General features: G+C 37.8%; 1 protein-coding gene and 1 long non-coding RNA gene across 7 annotated transcripts in view; one reads left to right on the top strand and one right to left on the bottom strand.

The window, feature by feature from the left end:
- ARMC3 (armadillo repeat containing 3) overlaps positions 1-24,049 on the top strand; it is a 99,505-nt gene that overhangs the window by 54,825 nt on the left and 20,631 nt on the right. For all 6 annotated transcript variants that reach the window (XR_005555184.1, XM_039331443.1, XM_039331444.1 and 3 more), the window contains 2 exons: positions 20,229-20,478; positions 23,236-23,372. Coding sequence is in view for 5 of the 6 variants with exons in the window: in XM_039331443.1 (XP_039187377.1) it covers positions 20,229-20,478; positions 23,236-23,372 (387 nt within the window). In the remaining variant the exon portion in view is untranslated. The remainder of the gene's footprint in view (positions 1-20,228; positions 20,479-23,235; positions 23,373-24,049) is intronic.
- LOC120302662 overlaps positions 12,823-24,049 on the bottom strand; it is a 53,398-nt gene continuing 42,171 nt past the window's right edge. Inside the window, exon 5 of the long non-coding RNA XR_005555186.1 lies at positions 12,823-12,877. This is a non-coding gene — a long non-coding RNA (uncharacterized LOC120302662). The remainder of the gene's footprint in view (positions 12,878-24,049) is intronic.

Below are 24,049 nucleotides of genomic sequence, written 5' to 3'. Positions count from 1 at the left end.
ATTTGTCAGCTAACATGCTGATAGTAAGTATAAGAATGAACAAAGTTATAAAAGCACTCCAAATAAATAAATAAATAAATAAATCTATTATTTACTTTAAATATTAAGATTTCTGAGTTGCACCCAACTTCTAGTGCTGTTATAAACCTATTTATATAGTTTTTATGGCAGCAGAATGGAAGTGGCTTGCCATTACTGTCTTCTGATTTCTTCTTTGGCTTCCCAGAATAGAATACAGACCTGGAATCCCCTGGTAGCCACTTCCAAGCATTAACCAGGCGGATCCCTTGCTTATTACCAATATATTACCCAGCTAAGTAAAATGTAATTTTCTTATTAATCTTATTTATAAATCTTTAATAATTGAATCTAATAATATGTTTACATGCACTAAGTATTATAAATTAGCATCAAGTGATCTAAACCTGTATCCAGATATATGTATGTGTGTGTGTGTGTGTGTGTGTGTGTGTGTGTGTGTGTATAGGTCTTTGGTTATTCGGGTTTTCTCCCGCGTAAAATTGGAAGTGTCTTGGTGACGTTTTGACGAAGTCCCATTCGTCATCTTCAGGCTGGTGTTTTCAGCTTCGTGCTTCGAGGAGCAATGTGTGGTCTTAGCTGTTTCTTCCTTTTAACTGTCAGTGGAGCTTTGAACTGATTGGATGGGAGCTTGGCTGTGTTCTGATTGGGTGGAGGTGTGTTCTGATTGGTTAGGGGTTTGGCTGTGCTCTGATTGGATGGGGGGTTGGATGTGCTCTGATTGGATGGGGGAGTGTTCTGTTTGGTGGGGGCTTTGTTGTGCTCAGGTTAGTCTGAGTTTCAGGGGGGTTTAAGATGGTCGGCTGCCTTGCTATTTTTTGGCTTTGCATTCGTGGTCGTGCCTCATCTTCATGGTGGGTATCAGTTTGCTTCATGTATGGATTGGAGGGGTTTAAAGTGGCTAATGATGCAGCTGTGGTCTGGCTTCTGGTTTGTGATCGTGCCTCATCATCGGTGTGGCTTTGGGTTTGCTTTTTATGTGGATGTGTGGTGGTGACATTCTGTGTGGTTTTAGTGAGTGTAGGTCTGGTGTCATTCTTTGTGTTAGGGAGTCGTTTGTCAATAAGGGCGGGTTTCCAAATGGCTGGTAGGCAGGAGGTATCATCTCATTTGTTCATGCTGTGTGGGCATTTTTCTATCTCGATGGCTTCTCTGATTATTCTGTTATTAAAATGTTCAGTTTTGGCGATAGTTCTGGTATTTTTAAAGTCAATTTCATGTCCTGTAGCTTTAAGTTGTTGGACCAGGGAAGGTGTTGGTTCCTCTTTTTTGACTCTTATGTTCTTCAATGCGTGCACTTATTCTTCTGTTGGTTTGTCCGATGTATGTGTTAGGACAAGCAGTGCATGGGATTTCATATACTCCTTGATTTTCTAACTCAATTTTATCTTTGGGGTTTCTTAGGATGGTGGATATTTTTCTGTTTGTGCAGAATGCTGTTTTGATGTTATGTTTATGGAGGATCTTGCTGATTCTGTCTGTGGTGCCTTTTATGTATGGGAGGAGGGCTTTGCCGTTTTCTTGTTCTCTGTCTTGGATTTTAGTGGGGGTTTCTTTTTGGATTAGGTTTGTAATCTTATTTCTTTGGAATCCATTGGATGTTAGTACATTGGATGTTAGTAAAAACCGAACTACACACTCTCGCCAATGTACTAACATCCAATGGATATACTTATAAGTGCACGCATTGAAGAACATAAGAGTCAAAAAAGAGGAACCAACATCTCCCCTGGTCCAACACCTTAAAGCCACAGGACATGAAATTGACTTTAAAAATACTAGAACTATCGCCAAAACTGAACATTTTAATAACAGAATAATCAGAGAAGCCATCGAGATAGAAAAACGCCCACACAGCATGAACAAACGAGATGATACCTCCCGCCTACCAGCCGTTTGGAAACCCGCCCTTATTGACAAACGACTCCCTAACACAAAGAATGACACCAGACCCACACTCACTAAAACCACACAGGATGTCACCACCACACACCCACGCAAAAAGCAAACCCAAAGCAACACCAATGATGAGGCACGACCACAAACCAGAAGCCAGACCACAGCTGCATCATTAGCCACTTTAAACCCCTCCAATCCATACATGAAGCAAACTGACACCCACCATGAAGATGAGGCACGACCACGAATGCGAAGCCAAAAAATAGCAAGGCAGCCGACCATCTTAAACCCCCCTGAAACTCAGACTAACCTGAGCACAACAAAGCCCCCACCAAACAGAACACTCCCCCATCCAATCAGAGCACAGCCAACCCCCCATCCAATCAGAGTACAGCCAACCCCCCATCCAATCAGAGCACAGCCAAACCCCTAACCAATCAGAACACACCTCCACCCAATCAGAACACAGCCAAGCTCCCATCCAATCAGTTCATACCTCCACTGGCAGTTAAAAGGAAGAAACAGCTAAGACCACACATTGCTCCTCGAAGCACGAAGCTGAAAACACCAGCCTGAAGATGACGAATGGGATTTCGTTGAAACGTCGCCAAGACACTTCCAATTTTATGCGGGAGAAAACCCGAATAACCAAAGACCTACATACAAACACCTGAGAAAACCTCAGAAAACACACACACACACACACACACACACACATATATGGTACAAATAAAATACGAACACCAGGAGAGTATAAATATAAAAATATACTTTACTAAAAGCTGCCAAGCTTTCGTTTGGAAACTCCAAACATCATCAGGGCTAAGGAGCCAGTAAACAATGATGACTTAAATGGGTTTTGCCGGCATCTGCACCCGGCTCATGGACCGCGTCACCGGTCCCGGCCGGTTAATTAGTGTTCCAGATGTTTCTTTATTATTCTCTTATGCTTCCTTCTATGGTTCTTCCGGATCGTTCCTTCCACTATCTCATTACTGGCATTCATCTCCTCCACCACCCCTTTATCCTTATTTCCTTCCATAATACTGACCCTCCTCCCCTTTTTGTTTTCATTTTCCACCCTGGGGGCATCTGTTTCTCCTCTATCAGTGTTACAAGCTTCCCTGAGCTCACAGACGCTCCCCCACACATACGCTTTTCTCAATTCCTGCTCCACACCCTTTCTTCTCACTCCTCCACTGTCATGAGTAACTTTCATACGGGTGTTGCATATTTGGGGGTCTATGCCCTCCTCCTCCATCCTGGCAATCTTCGTGTTGACAGTTCTCCACCATTCCATTTGTTTGCTGCGTGATTGGGTGCTAATTAACCGTCCGGAACCGGTGACGCGGTCCATGAGCCAGGTGCAGATGCCGGCAAAACCCATTTAAGTCATCATTGTTTACTGGCTCCTTAGCCCTGATGATGTTTGGAGTTTCCAAACGAAAGCTTGGCAGCTTTTAGTAAAGTATATTTTTATATTTATACTCTCCTGGTGTTCGTATTTTATTTGTACCATAGACATGCCCAGGAGTCATATTTTTATGCAAATTTTCCAACATATATATATATATATATATATATGATAGGAAATAAAATGATCACCAGGGTAGTAAAACTATAAAATTTATTAAAAAGCGCCTAGCTTTCGCCGTCACCTGCCGGCATCCTCAGGGCTAGTGCGCCAGGGAGTGGGAGAGTCATTCTTATAGGTGTGGTGAGGTCTGCGCACGACTCCTCGACCTCGTCATCGGGCCTAAATAGGATAACTGCGTGCGGCTGGTCTGTTCCTTTCTATTCATCTCAACCGCCCGTTCATCCTCCTCCATCCTTCTCTCCCTCAATCTTGAGGTGGGCGGGCAAATGTCTCTATGGTTGCAACAGTCTCTATGTTTGAGCTCTTTTCCCTCGGGGGTAGATGGCAGTGTGCATTTCGTGTTTCTTTTACAGTCCTCCTTCGTTCCATCGTTCTTCCTATGGCAAGTTTTTTGTTGTTGAATTTTGGTATTTTTGTTTCTTATACAGGTATCATTTAAGTGATCACATGGGTCCTTTCGAGATAGTTGTAATTCGTTAACGGTCTGGGGCTGGAGGGGGGGACCTTTCGAATGTGGAGGGGGGAGTAGTGATTCTTCAATTGTCCCTGTGTGTAGTCGCTTTGTGCGCGCTGCGCCCTGTTCGGGCGGTCCGGAGAGAGTAGCGGTGGGGCCATGCCTTCGCTCTTCCTCTTGGGGTAGGTATCGTCCAGGTGATCTCACACGCCCCTCCCAAGTAGATATAGTTCGTCGGCAGTCCAAAGCCGAAGGGCAAGCCATTCGGTCATGGGTGGAGAGGGGCGGAGGCTCCCCGCTCGTCGCTACCCCCAGCTGTCCGGCGCGTCTCCTGCTATGAGTGATCGATCCGGGGGGAAGGTTAGCAATAGAGTCGTGATCTGTTTGGTCTTTGCAGCGTCCTTCCTCGCTACAAGTAGGTATAGATTGTCGGCAGTCCGAAGCCGAAGGGCAGGCCATTCGGTCATGAGTGGAGAGGGGCGGGGGCTCCCCGCTCGTCGCTACCCCCAGCTGTCCGGCGCGTCTCCTGCTACGAGTGATCGGTCCGGAGGGGAGGGTAGCGATAGAGTCGCGATCTGTTTGATCTTTGTAGCGTCTTTCCTCGGCTTGTCTCCTCCTCCCTGCGTCGTCGGTGGCCATGCGGATCCTCCGAAGCTCTCCGGGATACGCAAGCGGGGGGAACGGTGGCTTGATCTCTTGAGTTCTTTCTCCTTCTTGCGGTTTCCTCTCTCCTAACTTGGTCCCCCTGATCCAGCGGGGGGCTCTCTCTTTTCTTTCTGAAATGACTGGCACATTTCTGTTCGACGAACTATATCTACTTGGGAGGGGCGTGTGAGATCACCTGGACGATACCTACCCCAAGAGGAAGAGCGAAGGCATGGCCCCACCGCTACCCTCTCCGGACCGCCCGAACAGGGCGCAGCGCGCACAAAGCGACTACACACAGGGACAATTGAAGAATCACTACTCCCCCCTCCACATTCGAAAGGTCCCCCCCTCCAGCCCCAGACCGTTAACGAATTACAACTACCTCGAAAGGACCTATGTGATCACTTAAATGATACCTGTATAAGAAACAAAAATACCAAAATTCAACAACAAAAAACTTGCCATAGGAAGAACGATGGAACGAAGGAGGACTGTAAAAGAAACACGAAATGCACACTGCCATCTACCCCCGAGGGAAAAGAGCTCAAACATAGAGACTGTTGCAACCATAGAGACATTTGCCCGCCCACCTCAAGATTGAGGGAGAGAAGGATGGAGGAGGATGAACGGGCGGTTGAGATGAATAGAAAGGAACAGACCAGCCGCACGCAGTTATGCTATTTAGGCCCGATGACGAGGTCGAGGAGTCGTGCGCAGACCTCACCACACCTATAAGAATGACCCTCCCACTCCCTGGCGCACTAGCCCTGAGGATGCCGGCAGGTGACGGCGAAAGCTAGGCGCTTTTTAATAAATTTTATAGTTTTACTACCCTGGTGATCATTTTATTTCCTATCATGAACACTCCCAGGGTTCACGTTTTTAATTTTCTTAAACGCATATATATATATAATTAGACATCTGTCTGAAAAACTTCCTGCATATATATATGTGTGTGTGTGTGTGTGTGTGTGTGTGAAACTTCCTGCATATATATATATGTGTGTGTGTGTGTGTGTGTGTGAAACTTCCTGCATATATATATATGTGTGTGTGTGTGTGTGTGTATGTGTGTGTGTGTGTGTATGCTTATGTACACACACAAAATACACACTCCCAATTACTACAAACATAAACAAAACACTTGAAAACTCAAAGATTGTGGAAGCCCAATTTATAATTTTATCTCTCCTACTTTTGGGTGAATTTTCCGGGCCAGTGCAGGGATATTGGCTATTGATATTGCAGCAATATTGTTTTTTATATAGCCTAAATTTCTCTTAAGAGTTTCCATTTCCAAAATGGAAAACAGATTTTCTGAACCATAGGGAGGTAAACATGAGCTCAGCTGTTAGGCACCATGCATTCCAATTTCACTGGTAACTCTTGTGACCTGTTCAACAAGTCTGATAGAGGTGGGGGGGAATGGGAAGAATTGAAGTTTATTCTATTTGATAAAATATTTATTGTTAACTCCATCCAAATATTCTGTGTAACTCACAGAAAAAGTCAAAGCATCCAATAAAATAAAGCAAGAGCAATAAAAACAGCAGTCTGTCAGAACAGCTAAAAAATAAAGCAAACAAACCAACCTAAAACCAGATGTAAAATTAACAATAAAAATAGAAGTAAAAATAAACATTCCAAAGATAATAGTAGCCCAGCAAAAGTTATTTCCAATGCTTTGCCTTAGCTGTATTTCTGAATGCTAACCAAGAAAGAGCCAGTGATAGGTCATTTCCTATCAATCTAATTAGGAAATAATCAAAATCATGTCTCGAGTTCAAATAGGTTCTGATTAACTGGGCAACATTCTCTTCCTTGCTTGGTATCTAATTTATAGCTTTACTGCCATCTATTGGCCATTGTACAATTCCATCCTGAAAACATGTTATCTGAGATAATTGATGTATTTGTTTCTTAACTATAGAATAGACATCAGACTTAAGCTGCAATATATAAGATGTAGTTGCCTTATCAATCTTATATTAGTCAAAGCTTCTCAAGATAATCAGCATAAATAGCTGTTATACAAAGAAGATTAGAGGAACACTTAATAATATATGCAACATTTGGAAACTTCATATTTGCTATAATTTCTTGGAAATCTCTAGTTGTTTGCAAATATAATATTACTAAAGACAATTGATTTAGGATTCAGATTATCAGAAGAACAAATATGATCTGACAATTTGTTATAAGACAGTTGTGTTGATATTCCTCATGAGGAATGAAGTTTATGAGGTTTATATAGATAAAATCAGTCTTCTTCTTCTCCTTCTCCTTCTCCTTCTCCTTCTCCTTCTCCTTCTTCTTCTTCTTCTTCTTCTTCAATTTAATTTTCTTGAATCAATAAAAAGAAAAATGAATAGACTCTCCCCAACTGACACTGAATTCAAGAATCAGGTATTTCTATTCATTGGAAAGATCACAAATATAACTGGAAGTGTTAGGTCACAAATATAACTGACAGTTTTTAGAAATGTTGTTAGTATAGTTCCCAAATGCAATTTCCAAAGAACAATTTCAGATCTTCTTTCTAAGCCACAAATAAATGTTGGTAATATAAAGTTGGTATGTGTGTAAGAAAGTGTATTGAATCAATAAGGGAACAATCTATTTGCTGTTACACATCTTGACTGCAGCTAGGCTTGCGTTTGCGCAAAAATGGAAGAGCAAAGAAATTCCCACAGAGGAAGAGTCACTATGTAAAATATTAGCATGTGCGAAATGGACAGGCTCACAATGGTATTGAAAGACAAATGCGGATCAGTTTATTTCGAAAGCTGGGATAAATTTTACTGCTGGAGGTATTCGAGGAAGATGGTTGGGATTAAAGACTAGTGTTAAGATAGAAATATATGTTATCTTAGAATAAGTACTGTATATAAAACTTAGATGTATAATTATAGATGAAGAATCTATTGTAAAATGTGGAACAACTTGATAAGAATGTATATACTGGAATGTCATGTTACATCCAATGTTGTTTTTAATTGTATTATAAATAAAGTTTTGAAAAAAAAGAAAAAAAAGAAAGTGTATTGGATATGTTCACCATCTTAACTATTTGATAAAAAAAACTAAGATTCAAATAAATAAACACATTATGAATATCCTGATTGTTGAAACACACTAATATTAAATATTACTACAGACTTTTAAGAATAACACTTAAGAATTTACAGGGAACAATATTTATGCAAATATCTTGACATTTTTCTTTATATTTGCCTAATTTATAAATGTTTCATTGGAACCTCTTCTCATAATTATTCTTAAATACAGTAATACTTAGAGTCTTTGTTGTGTTAATATGACATAACAGTGACCCCTAGTGACAACCTAGAGAATTTATTAATACCTGTTAGGTAGTATAAATAACAGAAACATTTCTTTGTGCAAGAAGCAAGCTCCTGCTAAGCTTACCAGAATACAATAAATACCATTTGGGGAATTACAGAAGGGTCACATGGAAGGAAAAGTCTTAAATCCTAACCCTAAACTATATTTTTAGGTAATTGATTTGGGTCTTAAGTCTTTAAATTAGGAAATTTCATTGCATGGGAAACAGATATTGGCAGCTTAATAGGAAGATCTGAACTATATTAGGATATTAAAAGTTACCAGTTCATTGGATTTTTAAAAGAATTCTTATGTTCGCAATTGTATTTTCTTCTATGCTTTAATTAACTCTTTCTTAGTAAATTTGTAGATTTTGACTATACTGCTTCATTAGACTGTAGATCTGGCTGCATTCATTTCAGTTTATTGTACAGAAAATATAATCCCATCAAATTTGGTGAAACCAATTCTGAGACTATGTCGTATAAAATATCTGCAAATAAATCGATTTTGGAATGGAACACACTTTATTGCATATATTGTGCCTAACACTATAAAATGAAACATTGAATCAAATAATTAGATTGGAATGCAAAAAGAAAGGTTAGTGAATAGAAAGTTGGAATGTTTTTTTCTACAACTTACTCTCTTCCAGAAAAGTCTGAGTAAAATATGAATGAGTATACAGCTGTCAGTATTAGTACAATACAGTAGCATTTTTTAATTATTTAGTATGGACAATTTCATTGTGTTTTGAGAACAAACAGAACAATTTCTTCTACAGTGCAAAAGGAAGTGTTTCACCACAGTTTGCAATAAAATAACCACACAATATAATGTGGACATAAAAATAGAACATTAGCTATTAAATAATGACAATCTTTATGTTCAATATGAACAATATGAAAACATAGATGCTATTAAGAACTTTTCTGAAAATAAAGATATGAAGATGAACATACCTTTCTCTGCTTTTTGTTTTGCCAATTTCTGTATATTTTTTCAGAACCAGGGTACTTTTTGCAAAGGTGGAGGAAGGATTCCCACAATTCATTTGTTGCTTTCCAACATCACATTTCCATCCCTTGGAATGATGGAGCTTTATAACTAACAATAGCTCTATGATTGGTTTAAAAGAATGGAATATTGTTCTGTGATTGAAGCTTATTGGCTAGAGGTAGACTCAATAAACTGGATGAAAAATCTTTGGGAAGAAATTGAGTTGGATATGAACACTAATAAAAGAAATGTAATAAATTGCTTAGAACCACGAACAGTAAACATCAATTGCTATTTTGTCTCATTTTGTATTTTGGGAACAAGAGATTAAAGTTACAAATTTATATCCCCCAACTGAGGAACAAGCTCCATTTTGCTCAAGGAGACTTCTGAACAAGACTGTACTGAAGGACTGTGTATCTAAACGTATCCAGCTAGGAAGTATTTTGAATACTATGGGAGATAAAGGATGGTGATATAAATGGAAGATTCTATGAATAATTGAGATTTTCCCATCTGTTTATATCCTTATGTTAGCATCTATGACAAGTTTTGTTCAACAAGCAGATGAGTGCTAAAAAATGATGCGATGATGGTTGAACACATGCCTTACATTGTTCACAAAATATTTTATGAAAACTGCTCAGAATAAAGAAGCTCAAGGCTTATTCAAGGGAATAAAAATAGAATTCTGTCCATAATCTAGATATAGATAGCCAAATTGTGGTGAGAGCAGAAGAGAAAAGAAGGAAGAGTGTAGACATTTTGAAGGACACGTAGTCTTTTCTCCAAAATTTTATGGAAAGTTCTCCATTAAAAATAACAAATGAGTAAAACTTTATTTCCTCACCAGGGTCATATAGTATAGCATTTAAATATCTTCAGAGACGATCCATGCTCAATGTCACCCATAGAAGCTCAGTGAATGAGTTTAAGCGTCTCATTCTCTTTTAGCCCAGCCTACTCCATAGAGTTGTGGTGGAAGGAGTAAATTGAAGAAGAAATGTGAGAGCTTTTGGTTTTGCATTGCAGTGAGATGGGTGCAGGGAAGCAAGGGTCTGCCTCCCATGTCCGATTTCACCCTGCTAGGAGTCTGAAAAGAACCTAAAGTCGCCCTGGAGAGGCAACAAAGAAGGAGGGGACTCTCATCAATTGCAATGAGGCGGCAACCGAATCGTTGGATCTGAGGAAGCCCTCTAAACCAGCAAGCGAAAGACTGCCTGCAAGTAAGCAGATAGTCGGAAGCTGCTGACAGCCAGAAAAAAAGCACGACGAGCAGAAAAGCATCACGTCTGGAACTGGGTGAGACTAACCCAGCTCTATAACTGTAAAAACTTTCTCTTTAATACTCCAAAAGCAAGATTCCCAGAAGCAAGAAGAGGGGATTTTTCTTTCTGACACCCCTCCCAGTAGAAATAGTGGCGGCTCAAAACTTTTGGGAGAAAAGTACAAACTATATATATAGTTTGTATATATATTAAATACCAAATAGAGCTTTTAAGAAACAAGTCCTGGTCAAAGATAGACCTTTCATGACATCTAGTGGTGGAATAAAGGTATAGCACCAAGATTTTGTTTTTTATCCAGCCTGGAAGAAATTACCTTGGCTTGAAGCCCAGACAGAGATAGCATACTAGACTCTTTGATGTGTCTGAGCTTCCCAACCTTGTAGATTGCAGCTAGAAAAGGGAGGAAAAAACTCTTTTGGCTGTTTTTGTCCATATGATGGATTATAACTATAAACTACTTTAAAGCCAACCAGTCTTTCTGGATTATAAATACTATTGGTGCTGCAGTGTTAAGAATTACCTAGAGACAGAGGAAACTGGATTTCTGTATTTTTCTTGGAAGAGGCCTTGTGAATTATCAACTTGGAATAGCAAGACCTCGAGGAATACAAACTTGAGCTGTTTTCCTTTTGGATCTTTGTTTTTTTGGATGATTGGTGTTGAAAGACAAAGCTAAAAATGGATTATAGTGGATTATAAATTCTTTTTTTCTCCTACTGCCTCCCTTGTTGGGGGGGAGTGAACTGGAGAAGAGACCCCCTATGTTCAAGAACTATTTAGAGACAATGGAAATCTGACTTCTGGCGACTCCATTTGGGGGAATCCTTGTGGATTACTAACCCTATATTCAGAACCTTTTGGATTACAAATTTGGCAGAGTAAAAACTTTGAACCTTTGTACATTTTTTTGAAACCAAGACTGAAAAATAGAAGCTGACTAGAAGGTTTTCCTTCTTTCAGCTTCCCCTTATATGGGGAAGCCCATTGGATTATAAGACTTATAATAATATAAGACTTATTGAAGGAAAATTTAAAGGACATATGGGAACATTGGTTGTAAGATTGGAGGTTTTATACAAAATTGAAATAGGAGTATATACTAGAATTGAGAAAGCTTGTGAGGGTGGGAATAAAAAAAATAGTGTCTCAAATTTAGCTAAAGTGAGCAAAAAACCATCCTCAGCTACATCTTCTACTACCCTCAGCCCTGTCTATCAGAGATCAATTGACATAATGCTACAGCAAGAAAAAACCAATACCTTTCAGAAGGATATGCAAACCACATTACAATGCATTCAGGAGGCAATTACATCACTTAAAGAAGATACAAAGAGAAATCATGAAGAAACAAAAGATAACTTTGGCAACGTGAAAGAAGAAATTCACAATTTGAAATTCCAAAAGGAAAACTTCCAACAGAAGATCGCAAAGTATGAGCAAAGGGTCGAAACAATTGAAGACAAATCAGCAGAAACCGATCAAAAGATGGAAGAAATAAAAGATGAAAACCAGACTGATGCAGACAAATACAGAACTAGAGAATTCACTGGCGGTTCTAGAAATGGAAAAGGCATCCTATTTCTTTTTTTTTTATTGAAAAGTTTTATACAAGTTTTTAACAATATCCCCCCCTAAAATAACCCCCTCCCTCCTCCCCCCCTCACTTCCCAGAGCTGGTTACAGGGTTACAAATAAACAAGCAAATTCTAAATAAACTTATCCAGCTATACAAATAACAAAATCAATAATGTGCTTTAACTCGAATACAAAAAAATTTAAGCAAATTAAAAAAAAAAACTTTAACAATATAAGCAATTCCAAATTAAAAACTAAAAATTATTCATAATCTAAATAATACTTTTCAATCCCATATCAACTCTGTCCCATATTTACTCTACATGTAATTTATCCATCTTCTCCATGCTGAGGTGTATATTTCTTTTAAACAACCATTCATACATTATAAACACAAAAATTTCCCTCCAATATAACCCAACCAACAAACTTACATTCAGTAAACTTGGCTATTTGCTTTTTTCCCCCACCCCTAAGTAAATCTATTAATACCCTCCCACTTAAGAAATTTTAACAAACCATTCATCTTAATCACTAAAATTCTCACCAACAGAATTTAAATTCTTTTACACATTTACCCATAAAATCTCATAATTATTTTTATACACTTTAAATTAAAATTTTATAATATATATACTCCCAAATATTTAAACTTTTCCACTAAATCGACACCTTCTGTTATTCTTTTTCTTTACATCTACTAAATCATACTACCAGTTAAACTAACATTTATTGTTCTTTTCTTTACATTTACATATTACACAAATCATTCACTATTCCTTTAAAACATCTTCTATCTCAAAAGACTACTACAAAAGTTCATCATTTCCTTTTCTTTATTCCAACATCCGCCTTCTGCTGTTCTTTTACTTTACGTCTATAGGCTGCACGAGTCATTGTCGATTTCTTTATAAAATCTTCTGTCACAAGAGACTGCTGCAGAGGTTCAGCCTGTATGTCTCCTACATCAACCAGCTGCCCTTCCAACTTTTCTTCTATAATCTCAGGTCGCAAAGATGATGGAGAGCCCGCCTTCAAAACAGAAGTGTAAAAATCTTTCACTTTTGAAACTGTATTAAGTCTATGATATATCCCCACATAATTCACCATTATTACAGCCAGTATCTCCCATCTGAACCGGACCTGTCATTTTTTGAGCTCATCAGCCAAAAAAGCAAAATCCTTTCTTTTTTAAAGAATTTTTGAAGGTATTTCTTTTAAAATTATAACATCTTGAGTTGCAATTTGAAATCTCTGCTTATAAAAAGCCTGTAAAATTTCATTATGAAGTGATCTCCTAGAAAAATAAATAACTACATCTCATGGCAAATTCCTCTGCCTCACAACCCTTGAATTAACCCCAAAAACTTTTTCCGTCTCTCTCAGTATTTCTTCAGGCTCAGCCCCCAAAATGAAAGCTATATCTTTTACCACCACTTGTCTCAAATCTTCTTGCATGTTTTCCTTCATTACCCTTATTCTTAAAGCAAATTTCATGTTTCTATATTGTAACATAGTAATTTCATCCTGTATTATTTCCACCTTATTTTCTACTTTATCAATTCGATCTTCCAGTTTTTCAAAAATTTCCACAACATCATCAATATGATCATCCAGACGATCTATATGATCAACAAACTTTTGAAACATAGACGCAATGTCCTCTCTCAGTTCCCTAATTTTATTTTCAAGAACTTCCTCCATCTCTTCTTTAATCTGTCGTACCTTATTTCCCAAGACATCCTGTAAATCTTTAATATACATGCTGGTAACGATGGAGAAGGTGGTGGTAACTTAAACTTAACTTGCTGAGCTGTCTGCATTACCGGGAAGATCGAGGCTTTAGAAACAATAGAAGCTCCGAGATGCTTTGAAGCCATTTTATTTTTAAGACCACTTGTTGAAAAATCTGCTAAAATCTTATAAAATCAACAAGTACCAAAAGGGGGAGGAAAAAAGACAAAAGCCCCCTTAAAAGAAAAAAGAAAATTCTTGCATTTTATATAAATACAAAATCTGTTACATTGTTTCAAATAGAAGTTCCGGTCTTTTCACTCAAAGAATCAACATCTCAGCGCCATTTTTCACCACTCTTAATTGAAAAAAAAAGGAAAAGATAAATTCTTTTCCAGAGTTGAAGTCTCAGAATAATTACCATTTTAATCTCTCCTGGTCAGCTCTGTCTGCTTTAAATTTTACTCACAAATTCATTTTAAGCGCAGATGTGGAAGCAGCGTCTAGCTTTGCCCTGGATAAAATCAGGGCAAAGGCATCCTGGAATGTGGAGGACACCCCAGACTCCGTGGGAGCTCTTACCCTCCGACCACCAAAAAGAAAGCTTTGGGATCTTGGGGAGCTCTACCACTATCTGAGGAAAGCTCACCTCCTCCCCTTCTCCCGGGGAGAGAGGTTCCAAGCCACGAGACAGCTGTTGCTTGCTGTTTCAGCTGGCTTTGACACATCCCAGGGTGGACGGCTGAAAAAAGCCGCCATCGGCGCAGTTGTCGCCACCGGAAGTCAAGGCATCCTATTTCTTAAGATTCCAGAATATAATGAAAGACGAGGAGGACCTTCCTGATCTGATGACAGAACTACTGGCTGGTGCATTGGAAGTGGGGAAGCACAAAATGGAAGGAGAAATAGATCAAATATTTAGAGTTAACTCAAACTATGCAAAAAGAAACAAAGTCCCCAGAGAGATCCATGTCAGATTTGTCAAAAAATCAATAAGATGAAATATTGAGAAGAGAGAGATGATCCATTGCAATATAAGGGAAAAGAAATTGTGGTGCTGAAGCAGATACCCAGGAGGATAAGGGACTTATGAAGAGAATATCAATTTTTGACTAAAAAACTAATTAAGAAAGGAGTAGTCTTTAGATGACTGATGCCAGAAGGGATACTAATCAGTTGGGATACAAATTGGATTCTATCTTCAAAGCAAGGGAATTTTATGATGGATACAGATTTCTCAAAGAAAGAAACTCAGAACTTCAACCAGAAGGGAAATTTACAAAACAGGAAGAGACAGCATTAGAAGAAGCCGACAAACAAAGAGAAGTGGCAGAAACTATAAATCAAGAAGAAGGAGCTAAAGGTAAAGAACAGAGACAAACTAGAACAATTAGGAGAATAAACCCTAAATACCGTAAATGCCGGCGTACAAGGCGACCCGGCGTATAAGACGACCCCCGTCTTTATAGCTGGGCTGCATTCCTAGAACGTCGTCTTATACGCCGGAAACTACCAGTATTTCCGGTGTATAAGACGACTCGGCGTATAAGACGACCCCCGTCTTTGATGCTGATTTCAGCGCTCGCGGAAGTCGTCTTATACGCCGGCATTTACGGTAAATAAAGAGGATGGAAAAGGACAATGGGATATTCTCAATAAATATAAACGGATTAAATTTCCCTGTAAAGAGGAAAAAACTCTTTACACGATTACAAAAATAAAAAATGGATATAGTTTGCTTATAAGAAACACATATTAAAAGACAATATTATAAATCTCTGGAGGGCTCAAAAATTGGGAAACTTTATTTTTCATTAGCACAACAAAAGAAAAGAGGAGTAGCTCTATATATCAAAGAAACAATGAATCCTAAACAAATCTACTTGGATGAAGAAGGAAGAATACTAATGATAGAAATAATGATAAATCAAAAACAGACATTGATGGTAGCAATTTACACACCGAATAACAAACAAGAAGAATTCTACCAAAGATTATACAAGAAAATACTGGAGTACCAAAGTATTTGTCTAATAGGAGATTTTAACACAATTGTAGATGGAAAGTTAGATTACAGGAGTAGTAAAATAGGGGGAAAAGGAAGGAATATTTTAAGGCTTTTTTCATAATGGCAGAAGAAATTTGTATACAGGATATATGGAGAGAAATAAATCCTAAGAAATCCCAATATACATTTTATTCAAACAGCCACAAACCATGGTCCAGAATTGACATGATACGGGTATCCCCTGAATTAAGAAATTAAGATAGAAACTAACATATGGGTGGACCACAATCCAATAAAGATGACTTAGAGAGGAACAACGAAAAAAGCAAAATGGACTTTAAACCAATTCTTACTGAAAGAGAAAGAATTTATACAAAAAGCCATAAAGGAAATGGAATTTTTCTTCAAAGAAAATAAGAAAGAAGATACATCACTCTAGGGTACAACAAAAGCATATTTAGAGGAGTAGCCATAACCTATATGGTGAAAAAGATGAAAGACAAAAAACTACAAACTAAGCTCAAAGAAGAACTTACAAAATTAGAATTAGAACTACGAAGAGACCCACAAAAGAAAACTCTTAAAAAACAAATGGAGATAATAAAACACAAATTAAATCTAATAGAAGCTGATGAAATGGCTCAACAAATCAAAAGAGCAAAACAAAAGTTTTTTGAAAATGCCAGTAAGCCGGGGAGACGGTTGGCTTATAAACTGAAAAAAGAAAGAGAGAAGAAATCGATAAACAAACTACAAGATGTGAGAGGCGATTTACAATGTCAAAATGATGCAATAAAAATAATTAAATAATTTTATGAAACAGATTATAATATAGAAGAAATTCCTCAGGAAAAAATAAGGCAATACTTAGAAAATGTTAAGTTACCAAAAATCTCAGAGAATTTCAAAAATATGCTAAATAGGAAAATAACAGTGATGGAGTTGACAGAAGCTATAAACAGACAAAAAAACGATAAGACACCAGGCCCAGATGGGCTACAGGCAGAATTTTACAAATGTTTACAAGATACATTACATTAATTTTACCAATTAATTTTACCAATTTAATTTTACCAGTTAAAGCCAAATTACCAAATACATGGATAGATGCCAATATTACGCTAATACCAAAGGAGACACAGACTTGACCCTGATAAAGAACTACAGACCAATATCTCTACTAAATGTGGACTATAAAATCTTTGCTTCAATAATAGCAGAAAGACTAAAGAGATTCTTGATTGAATTTATACATTCAGACCAAAATGTATTTTTACCAAAGAAACAAATAAAGAACAATTTAAGAATAATTTTAGACACATTGGAGTATTATGAAATGCACCCAGGGAAACAAATGGCTTTGATTTTTTAGATGCACAGAAAGCCTTTGACAACATCAATTAGCAATTTATGGTTGAACAACTAAACTATATGGATTTTGGAGAAAATTTTATTAATATATTCCAAACAATTTATCATAGATAAATGGCTAAAATAATTGTAAATGGAGATTTCACAGAGAGCTTCAATATTAAAAAGGCCACAAGACAAGGATGTCCATTATCTCCACTATTATTTATCTAAACTTTGGAAGTGTTGAACAGGAATGTTAGACACGATCCAGAAATCAAAGGAATGGAGATAAAAGATGAAAAGTACAAACTACAAGCATTTGCAGATGACCTGATATTTATATTGGAGGATCTGTTAGAGACAAGTCCTAAATTATTAGCAAAGATTGAAGAATTTGGAGAAGTAGCAGGACTGAAAATTAATAGAGAAAAAACTAAAGTTATAGTTAAAAATCTCAGAGATAAACAAAAGAACCAATTATCAGTAAAACAGACGTGCAAGTAGTTAAGAAAGTTAAATACTTCAAGATATATCTAACAGCAAGATGTGCAACAATAAAAGAAGACAATTATGTAAAATTATTAAAATAAAACTAGATTTGGAAAAATGGAAAAATCTACAACTATCAATCCTGAGAAGAACAGTGATGGCGAAAATGAACATTTTACCAAAACCATTCTTTTTATTTCAAGCAATACCGATAAAAATTGACAATTTTTTTGATGAATTAAATACATCGATATTGAAATTTATCCGGCAAGGGAAAAAAGCTAGAATCAGACTGAAAATGTTACAAGAAGCAAAAGAAAATGGAGGCTTTGGCCTACCAAACTGGGTTTTGTACTATCAAGCAGCAGCACTAACATGGTTAAAAGAATGGATAACTCTTAGAAATAAAAGACTATTATACTTAGAATGGCATGATCTACAACAGTGGTGGCGAACCTAAGGCACACATGCCAGAGGCGGCACTTGGAGCCCTCTCTGTGGGCACACATGCCATTGCCCCAGCCTTGCCTCCCCCCGTGACCTGCTCATCAGCAGCCCCCCTGGAGGAGAGTTGTCCCTGAGTGTGGCCCATGTGCAGCAGCACAGCCAAGGACATGGCAGCCAGGCAGTGTAGATAAAACTGTGCCCTCACACCCCATCGCACGCAGTTGATGCTGCGGGGTGCGGGCAGAAAGCATGGCCACCATGGCACTGCTGGGCTGCCTGGGCGATCTGCAGTGGGCCCTGGAGGCGGTGAGTGGCCCTGCGGGCAGACAGGGTGGGGTTGGAGTAGGGGGTGGAACACAGTCGGGCCAGGTTTTGGGCACTTGGTCTCTAAAAGGTTCGCCATCACTGACCTACAACTTGGATGACTTGCTTTCTTGTAATATGGGAAAAACAAAATTCACAAATACTTTCAAAACCACTATGTAAGAAATGCATTGCTCTTGACATGGGAAAAGGTAAAATCAAGAACTTACATGAAAATACCAGGATGGATCTCGACAATGGAGGCGTTTGTACATCCAAACTTAATCAATTATAAGAAACTTATGACTTATAAAGGTATTTTGAATACTGATGGGAAACTACAAACTAAACAAGAATTGGAAGAACAGGACATTGAGCTATCATGGTGGCCACACCTGCAAATGCAAATGAGATATGAGAAAGATGCAAAAATATATGGTTTTTACAAAGACCGGACAACGTTAGACCAGATACTATTGTCATCAGATGACAACTGATTAAGAAACTGTACAGCTTTCTGTTAAATTTAAAGATGGAAGAAGAACAAGTTAAAGAAACAATGATAACTTGGGCAAAAAACTTTGGGCATAATGTAGAGTTAGAAAAATGGCAAATCCTATGGGAAAGAAATTACAAAATAATGAGGAATGGAAATTGTATTGCTATTAATGTTAAATACATAAACCCAGACAAAGTATTGCTTATTAAATACTAAGATTTTTACTGTAAAAAATTAATAAAATACACATTAAAAAAGAAGAAGGAATGTAATTAACCCTATTACCTTCCTGGAAGAAAAATGAAATATTAATACAATGAATAAATGAATGAGTCCAATGAATGACCTGAGTTTTCTCTACAAGCTATTTTTATTTTTAAAGCACTTCTAGTTAAATAAAATACTTGGTATGATATATACTCTAATTTAAGGTGGGACAATTATAAATACTTATCTATGAAAAAACAATGAATCCTGGTACAGTTATTTTTTAAGTAAATATGTATAAGAATATGATTATTCTGTAAAGCTATAATCCTGCGCAGACCTATTTAATAATGACATTAAATTCAGTGGCCCTTAAACATAATAAATTTTAAGTCTTTCATGTTTATTGTCATTTCTAATCACTTCTAGGTGAGATAAGTGGCATACAAGCCAAATAAATAATAAATAAACAAACAAATAAATAAATAAAGCATCCTATTAGAGCTTATTTGTTTAATTCCTGATTTGTATTGCCTTACTTTCTTGCTGCTTAGACTCTACATCTGGATAAACTAGTCAGAGCATTGAGCAAAACTTGGAAGCCACAACCAAATCATGGAACAATAGTTAGACAGTAAATACTGCAATTTTGTTGCAATTACAATTGGTAAATGAAAATAATAAATGATGGATATGTGCAGTTTGCTGCCTTTCCAGAAGGCCTCTGCAGCTGAGAGCCGAGCTATGGATTCAATCCATAGCTTGGTTCTCGGCTGCATAGGCCTTCTGGAAAGGCCTCTGACTGCAAAATGCAGGGCGGAGCTCCATTCTCAGCTGCAAAATGAAGGTGCCCCTTTGGCCGCAGAAGTGGGCTGGCTGGATGGGGCTGCCAATGCTGCTGCTGTGAGGTGAATGGAAAAGACACCCCCAGAAAATAAGACTTGGTGCCTCTTTGGGAGGCAAAAAAACCCAACAACTCCAGGTCTTATTTCCGGGAAACACAGTAGTTGAGCTTACAGGAAAAGGGCTGCCATCAGGTCCCACCATATTAGATTTGAAGAACATCCTCAAGACATGTTCATATTCTCAAGCCTTCCCCTGAATGAGATGTTATCACTCAAGTCTGAATTTAATTGTAATTAAATCAGATTTTAATATTACTGGGTCTGGTTTTTTTAACTAACGGAGTTTGCAAATTTCATTGTTTTTCTTATATTTTCATTAAAAATATTTTAGTTTTATTGAATTTTTATAGTTGTACTTTCAGTATGTATGATTTAATTACCATAAGCCTGGGGAAGAGTAATACATCTTTGTGGTTATTTCCTTTTCCCACTTCCTAGTGCTGTTGCTGAAGCTGAAGCCATCGAACCGCTAATTAGTGTTCTGAGCTGCAAAAGAGATGGCGCTGTGGCTAGTGCTGCCTCTGTTCTCACAAACTTAGCCATGCAGGAGCCCTTACGCCTCACCATCCAAAGCCATGGTTTTATGACTGCCATTGTAGAACCATTGAATTCCACTAACAGCATTGTGCAGAGCAGAGCAGCTCTTTCTGTGGCTGCTATGGGCTGTGATGCTGAGGCCAGAACTGAGGTAAGGGACATCTCTGTCCTCTATATTGGAAAAAACAAAACCTGGCATTTTTCATATCACACGGCTTTCTTGGATCAGCATATTTTGCTGTATTGCCAGGTAAAAGTTTTGGTTCTCTGATATTGATACTTGATTGTGTAAAATTGTCAGTTTCAATAAACAATCTTCAATGCTTATATTCATGCTAGTTACCTTGTGCCTTCTCAGCTAGATCTGAAAAATTTAAAAGGACAGGCGGGTTAAAAATTGAACTGGGAATCAGAAAAAAGTATCTAAGTGAGGTCAGCTTTAGTTTAGCTCTACTATATGTAAACCCTGAGGAGAAATTTTATACTTGTTACAGTGTGCATGGTAAAAAATGTTGGGTGTAATCAACAGAAACAGATAATTATTTTGTTACAAAGTTCATTTTTTCCATGTAGAAAATTGCCTAGACACCAGGCTTCCATTTACAATTGTGATAAAATCACAGGACAGCAAAAAGCATTTTGAAGATGCACTTTGTAAAGCTTGTTGTACAACAAAATTTTTGTCGCTGGCAGCTTCACCTGGAAGTCTGAGGGCTGCTTCAAAGCCATTCTCCAGGTGTCTACTCGTGCGTGGATACACAGATAGTACTTCTACTGGGATTGCCAGCAATGTAAAGCAGCTATAGACATGGCTACTTTAAAATTTTGAGGAGGGATGCTTTCTCCCCCCCCCCACCTCCTTTGCAAAACACCCTCTTTGAATGCTTTACACAGCCCTATCAAATAATACAAAGAGAAACCTTACTCTGAAATTCAATGCTACTAGTCAGTTTAAAGCTATTTGCATATATTTGGGCTCAGGGATTGGCAACATGGCAACTTTGTTAACTCTCCAAACACAATTTTAAATGTTTACATTTAAGTTTTATATTAGTCAACATCTGATGCAATCACTATGTTCTAGTTGAGATGCATTTATTCACAGATCCATCTGCTTATAAATAAGCATGCAATTTTGTTGTTACAAATTAGTATCTAAATAATTTGAAAAAGCTGCAATAACATTTCTTATTAGTGGATAGACAGGGTTTCAGATTTTAGGGAAGGCACAATGTTACTGCAATATATTCTTGCTAGATTTCCTTCCACGGTATAGCCAGTCACCTCTTTCTTTCTGATGTTACCCATTCACATGCTTCTTCCTCAGGGAAAAGTGTTTCTGCACCACTTTGTAGAAAGTTAACAGCTGTCCCTCATCAATTCCTTCGTTGCTTTTTCAGAAATAGAAAGTGAATAGGAACCAGTAAAGGAGAGCAATACAGTAGCAGGAGGTAGAAAAGTCCACTAATTAGCAGCTTCAGCAGTTGCCAGCATTACAGCCATTTCGCTGATTGGTAGTTTAGGTAGGCTATCTTGGGCAGTGACCATTCAGTGGGCAGTGAGTACAGAGTGGTAATGGGCAGTGAGTACAGAGCTCAATGGGCAGTGAGTACAGAGAATAGCAACAAAGATGATTAGAGGACTGGAGGCTAAAATATATAAGGAACGGTTGATGGAATTGGATATGTCTAGTTTAATGAAGAGAAGGACAAGGGGGGGACATGATATCATGTTCCAATATCTCAGGGGCTGCCACAGAGAAGAGGGAGTCAAGCTATTCTCCAAGGCGCCTGAAGGCAGGACAAGAAGCAATGGATAGAAACTAATCAAGGAGAGAAGCAACCTAGAACTAAGGAGAAACTTCCTGACAGTTAGAACAATTAACCAATGGAACAACCTGCCTCCAGAAGTGGTGAATGTTTCAACACTGGAAGTTTTTAAGAAAAGACTGGACAGCCATTTGTCCGAAATGGTGTAGGGTTTCCTGCCTGAGCAGGGGGTTGGACTCGATGACCTCCAAGGTGCCTTCCAACTTTATTATTATTATTATAGATACCATGGTGATAAAAAGTAACATTATGACCTTTGCAGGTAAAAAAAAGGAAAGCTAAATCAAGGTCATAAACATAGTCACAGTTTAATTTGGTGACTGCTTTGCTTAATAAAATAAAATTGCCAATTTCAATTGCAGGTGAGACCAAATAATTTTATAACATCCAGTCTCATTAGTGGATACTTTAAACCTCCTATCTTACTCCTTGTGGAAAAAGCCAACTCCTTCTATTTCTCTTTGCAGGATTTACCTTACCTTGGCTAGAAAGGAAATCTCTTGTGCTATTTCACTATAAGCATAGCCTTAACTATTCAGTCCTAATTGAGTAAGCATTCTTGGCAGCAATCTTGCTCCTTAGTTGAGTGCAGCCCTTGCCAACCTATTTAATATGACAAGCCTATTATGCCAGCAGAGGAGCCCTGTTGTGGATCCTGTCTGTCAAGGAAATCTGACAGGATCCAGAAGAGCCTTCTCTGCTGTAGCACCAACCCTCTGGAACATCCTGTCCCCCAGGGTGAAGTTTGCCCCTCTTTTCCTTCAAAAGGGCCTGAAGACCTGGTTCTGCCAGTTGATTTGGCTTGGAGACCCAATAAGGGAGTGCATCATTGGAGGTGGCTGCAGGACTAATTAGTTGATCCCATCTCCCCCCTGCACTTCCTGCTTCCCCTCTGTCCATCTTCTTTTAATTTCATATTATTGCACCTCCATTGTGTGTGTTTCTTTGCTATTGTTACATTTGTTTTTCATTTTTCCTATTTTATTGCTGTAAGCCACACAGAGTAGCCCCACAGCAAGATGGACAGCAAATAAATTTAACAAACAAACAGATACATAAATATAAAAATTGTCTTTCAGTTACGAAATTCTGGTGGTCTTGAACCTCTTGTTAAGCTTCTGCATTCTAAGAATGATGAAGTCCGAAGAAATGCTTGTTGGGCTGTTATGGTTTGTGCAAGTGATGAGTTAACAGCAGCTGAAATGACCAGGCTGGGGTGAGTTGAGATGCCAAAGAGGTAGTGTTGGTGATGGTGGTATCACATCATTGTTTTAATGCTGACTTATATCCATCTTGTCTTCATGTTGTATTACACTGTAAGTGTACCCATATTTAGGGACTAACCAGGCACATGTCGCATTAGATATTCCATTTCATCACCCATCTCACATCACTTCTTCATTTTTGTCAGTCTTTTTTCTGATAGAAGCCTAATAAAAGTTTTGTGTCTGAGAGTATGCTTTTCATAATATAAAGAATATTTTTTATTTTAAAAGATTATTAGTTTATTATTTATTGTAATTTTTATGCTGTCTTTTTTTTGCATCTTTACACCAGTCGTGTTGGCCTTTAAATTTTTGAATTTTTAGATTTTGTGTTTCATCTGTTTTATTATGGGATAATTGGAACACACTAATACACACTCTTTCGTAGGTATCCTATAAATTATAATAAATAATGAATCCTCTTGGCACATGATTATGCTTAGCTATGTTCAGTAAAATGATAAGAATTGTGTACCAACACATCAGAGAATGGCATCAGATTAAGAGAAGATGATGTAAGATGGAAATGAAAGTTAAATTACTTAAATGCAAACAAATATTGTCAAAGAGAATTAGATAATGGCAAAAAGTGATTAGTCATGCATAGGCTTACACATAGATCAGAAAC

This window comes from Crotalus tigris, unplaced genomic scaffold, assembly GCF_016545835.1.
Source record: "Crotalus tigris isolate CLP2741 ecotype Arizona unplaced genomic scaffold, ASM1654583v1 scf7180000024437.13266115, whole genome shotgun sequence".
Taxonomy (NCBI): Eukaryota; Metazoa; Chordata; class Lepidosauria; order Squamata; family Viperidae; genus Crotalus; species Crotalus tigris.
This window is presented reverse-complemented; position numbering and strand designations above follow the sequence as displayed.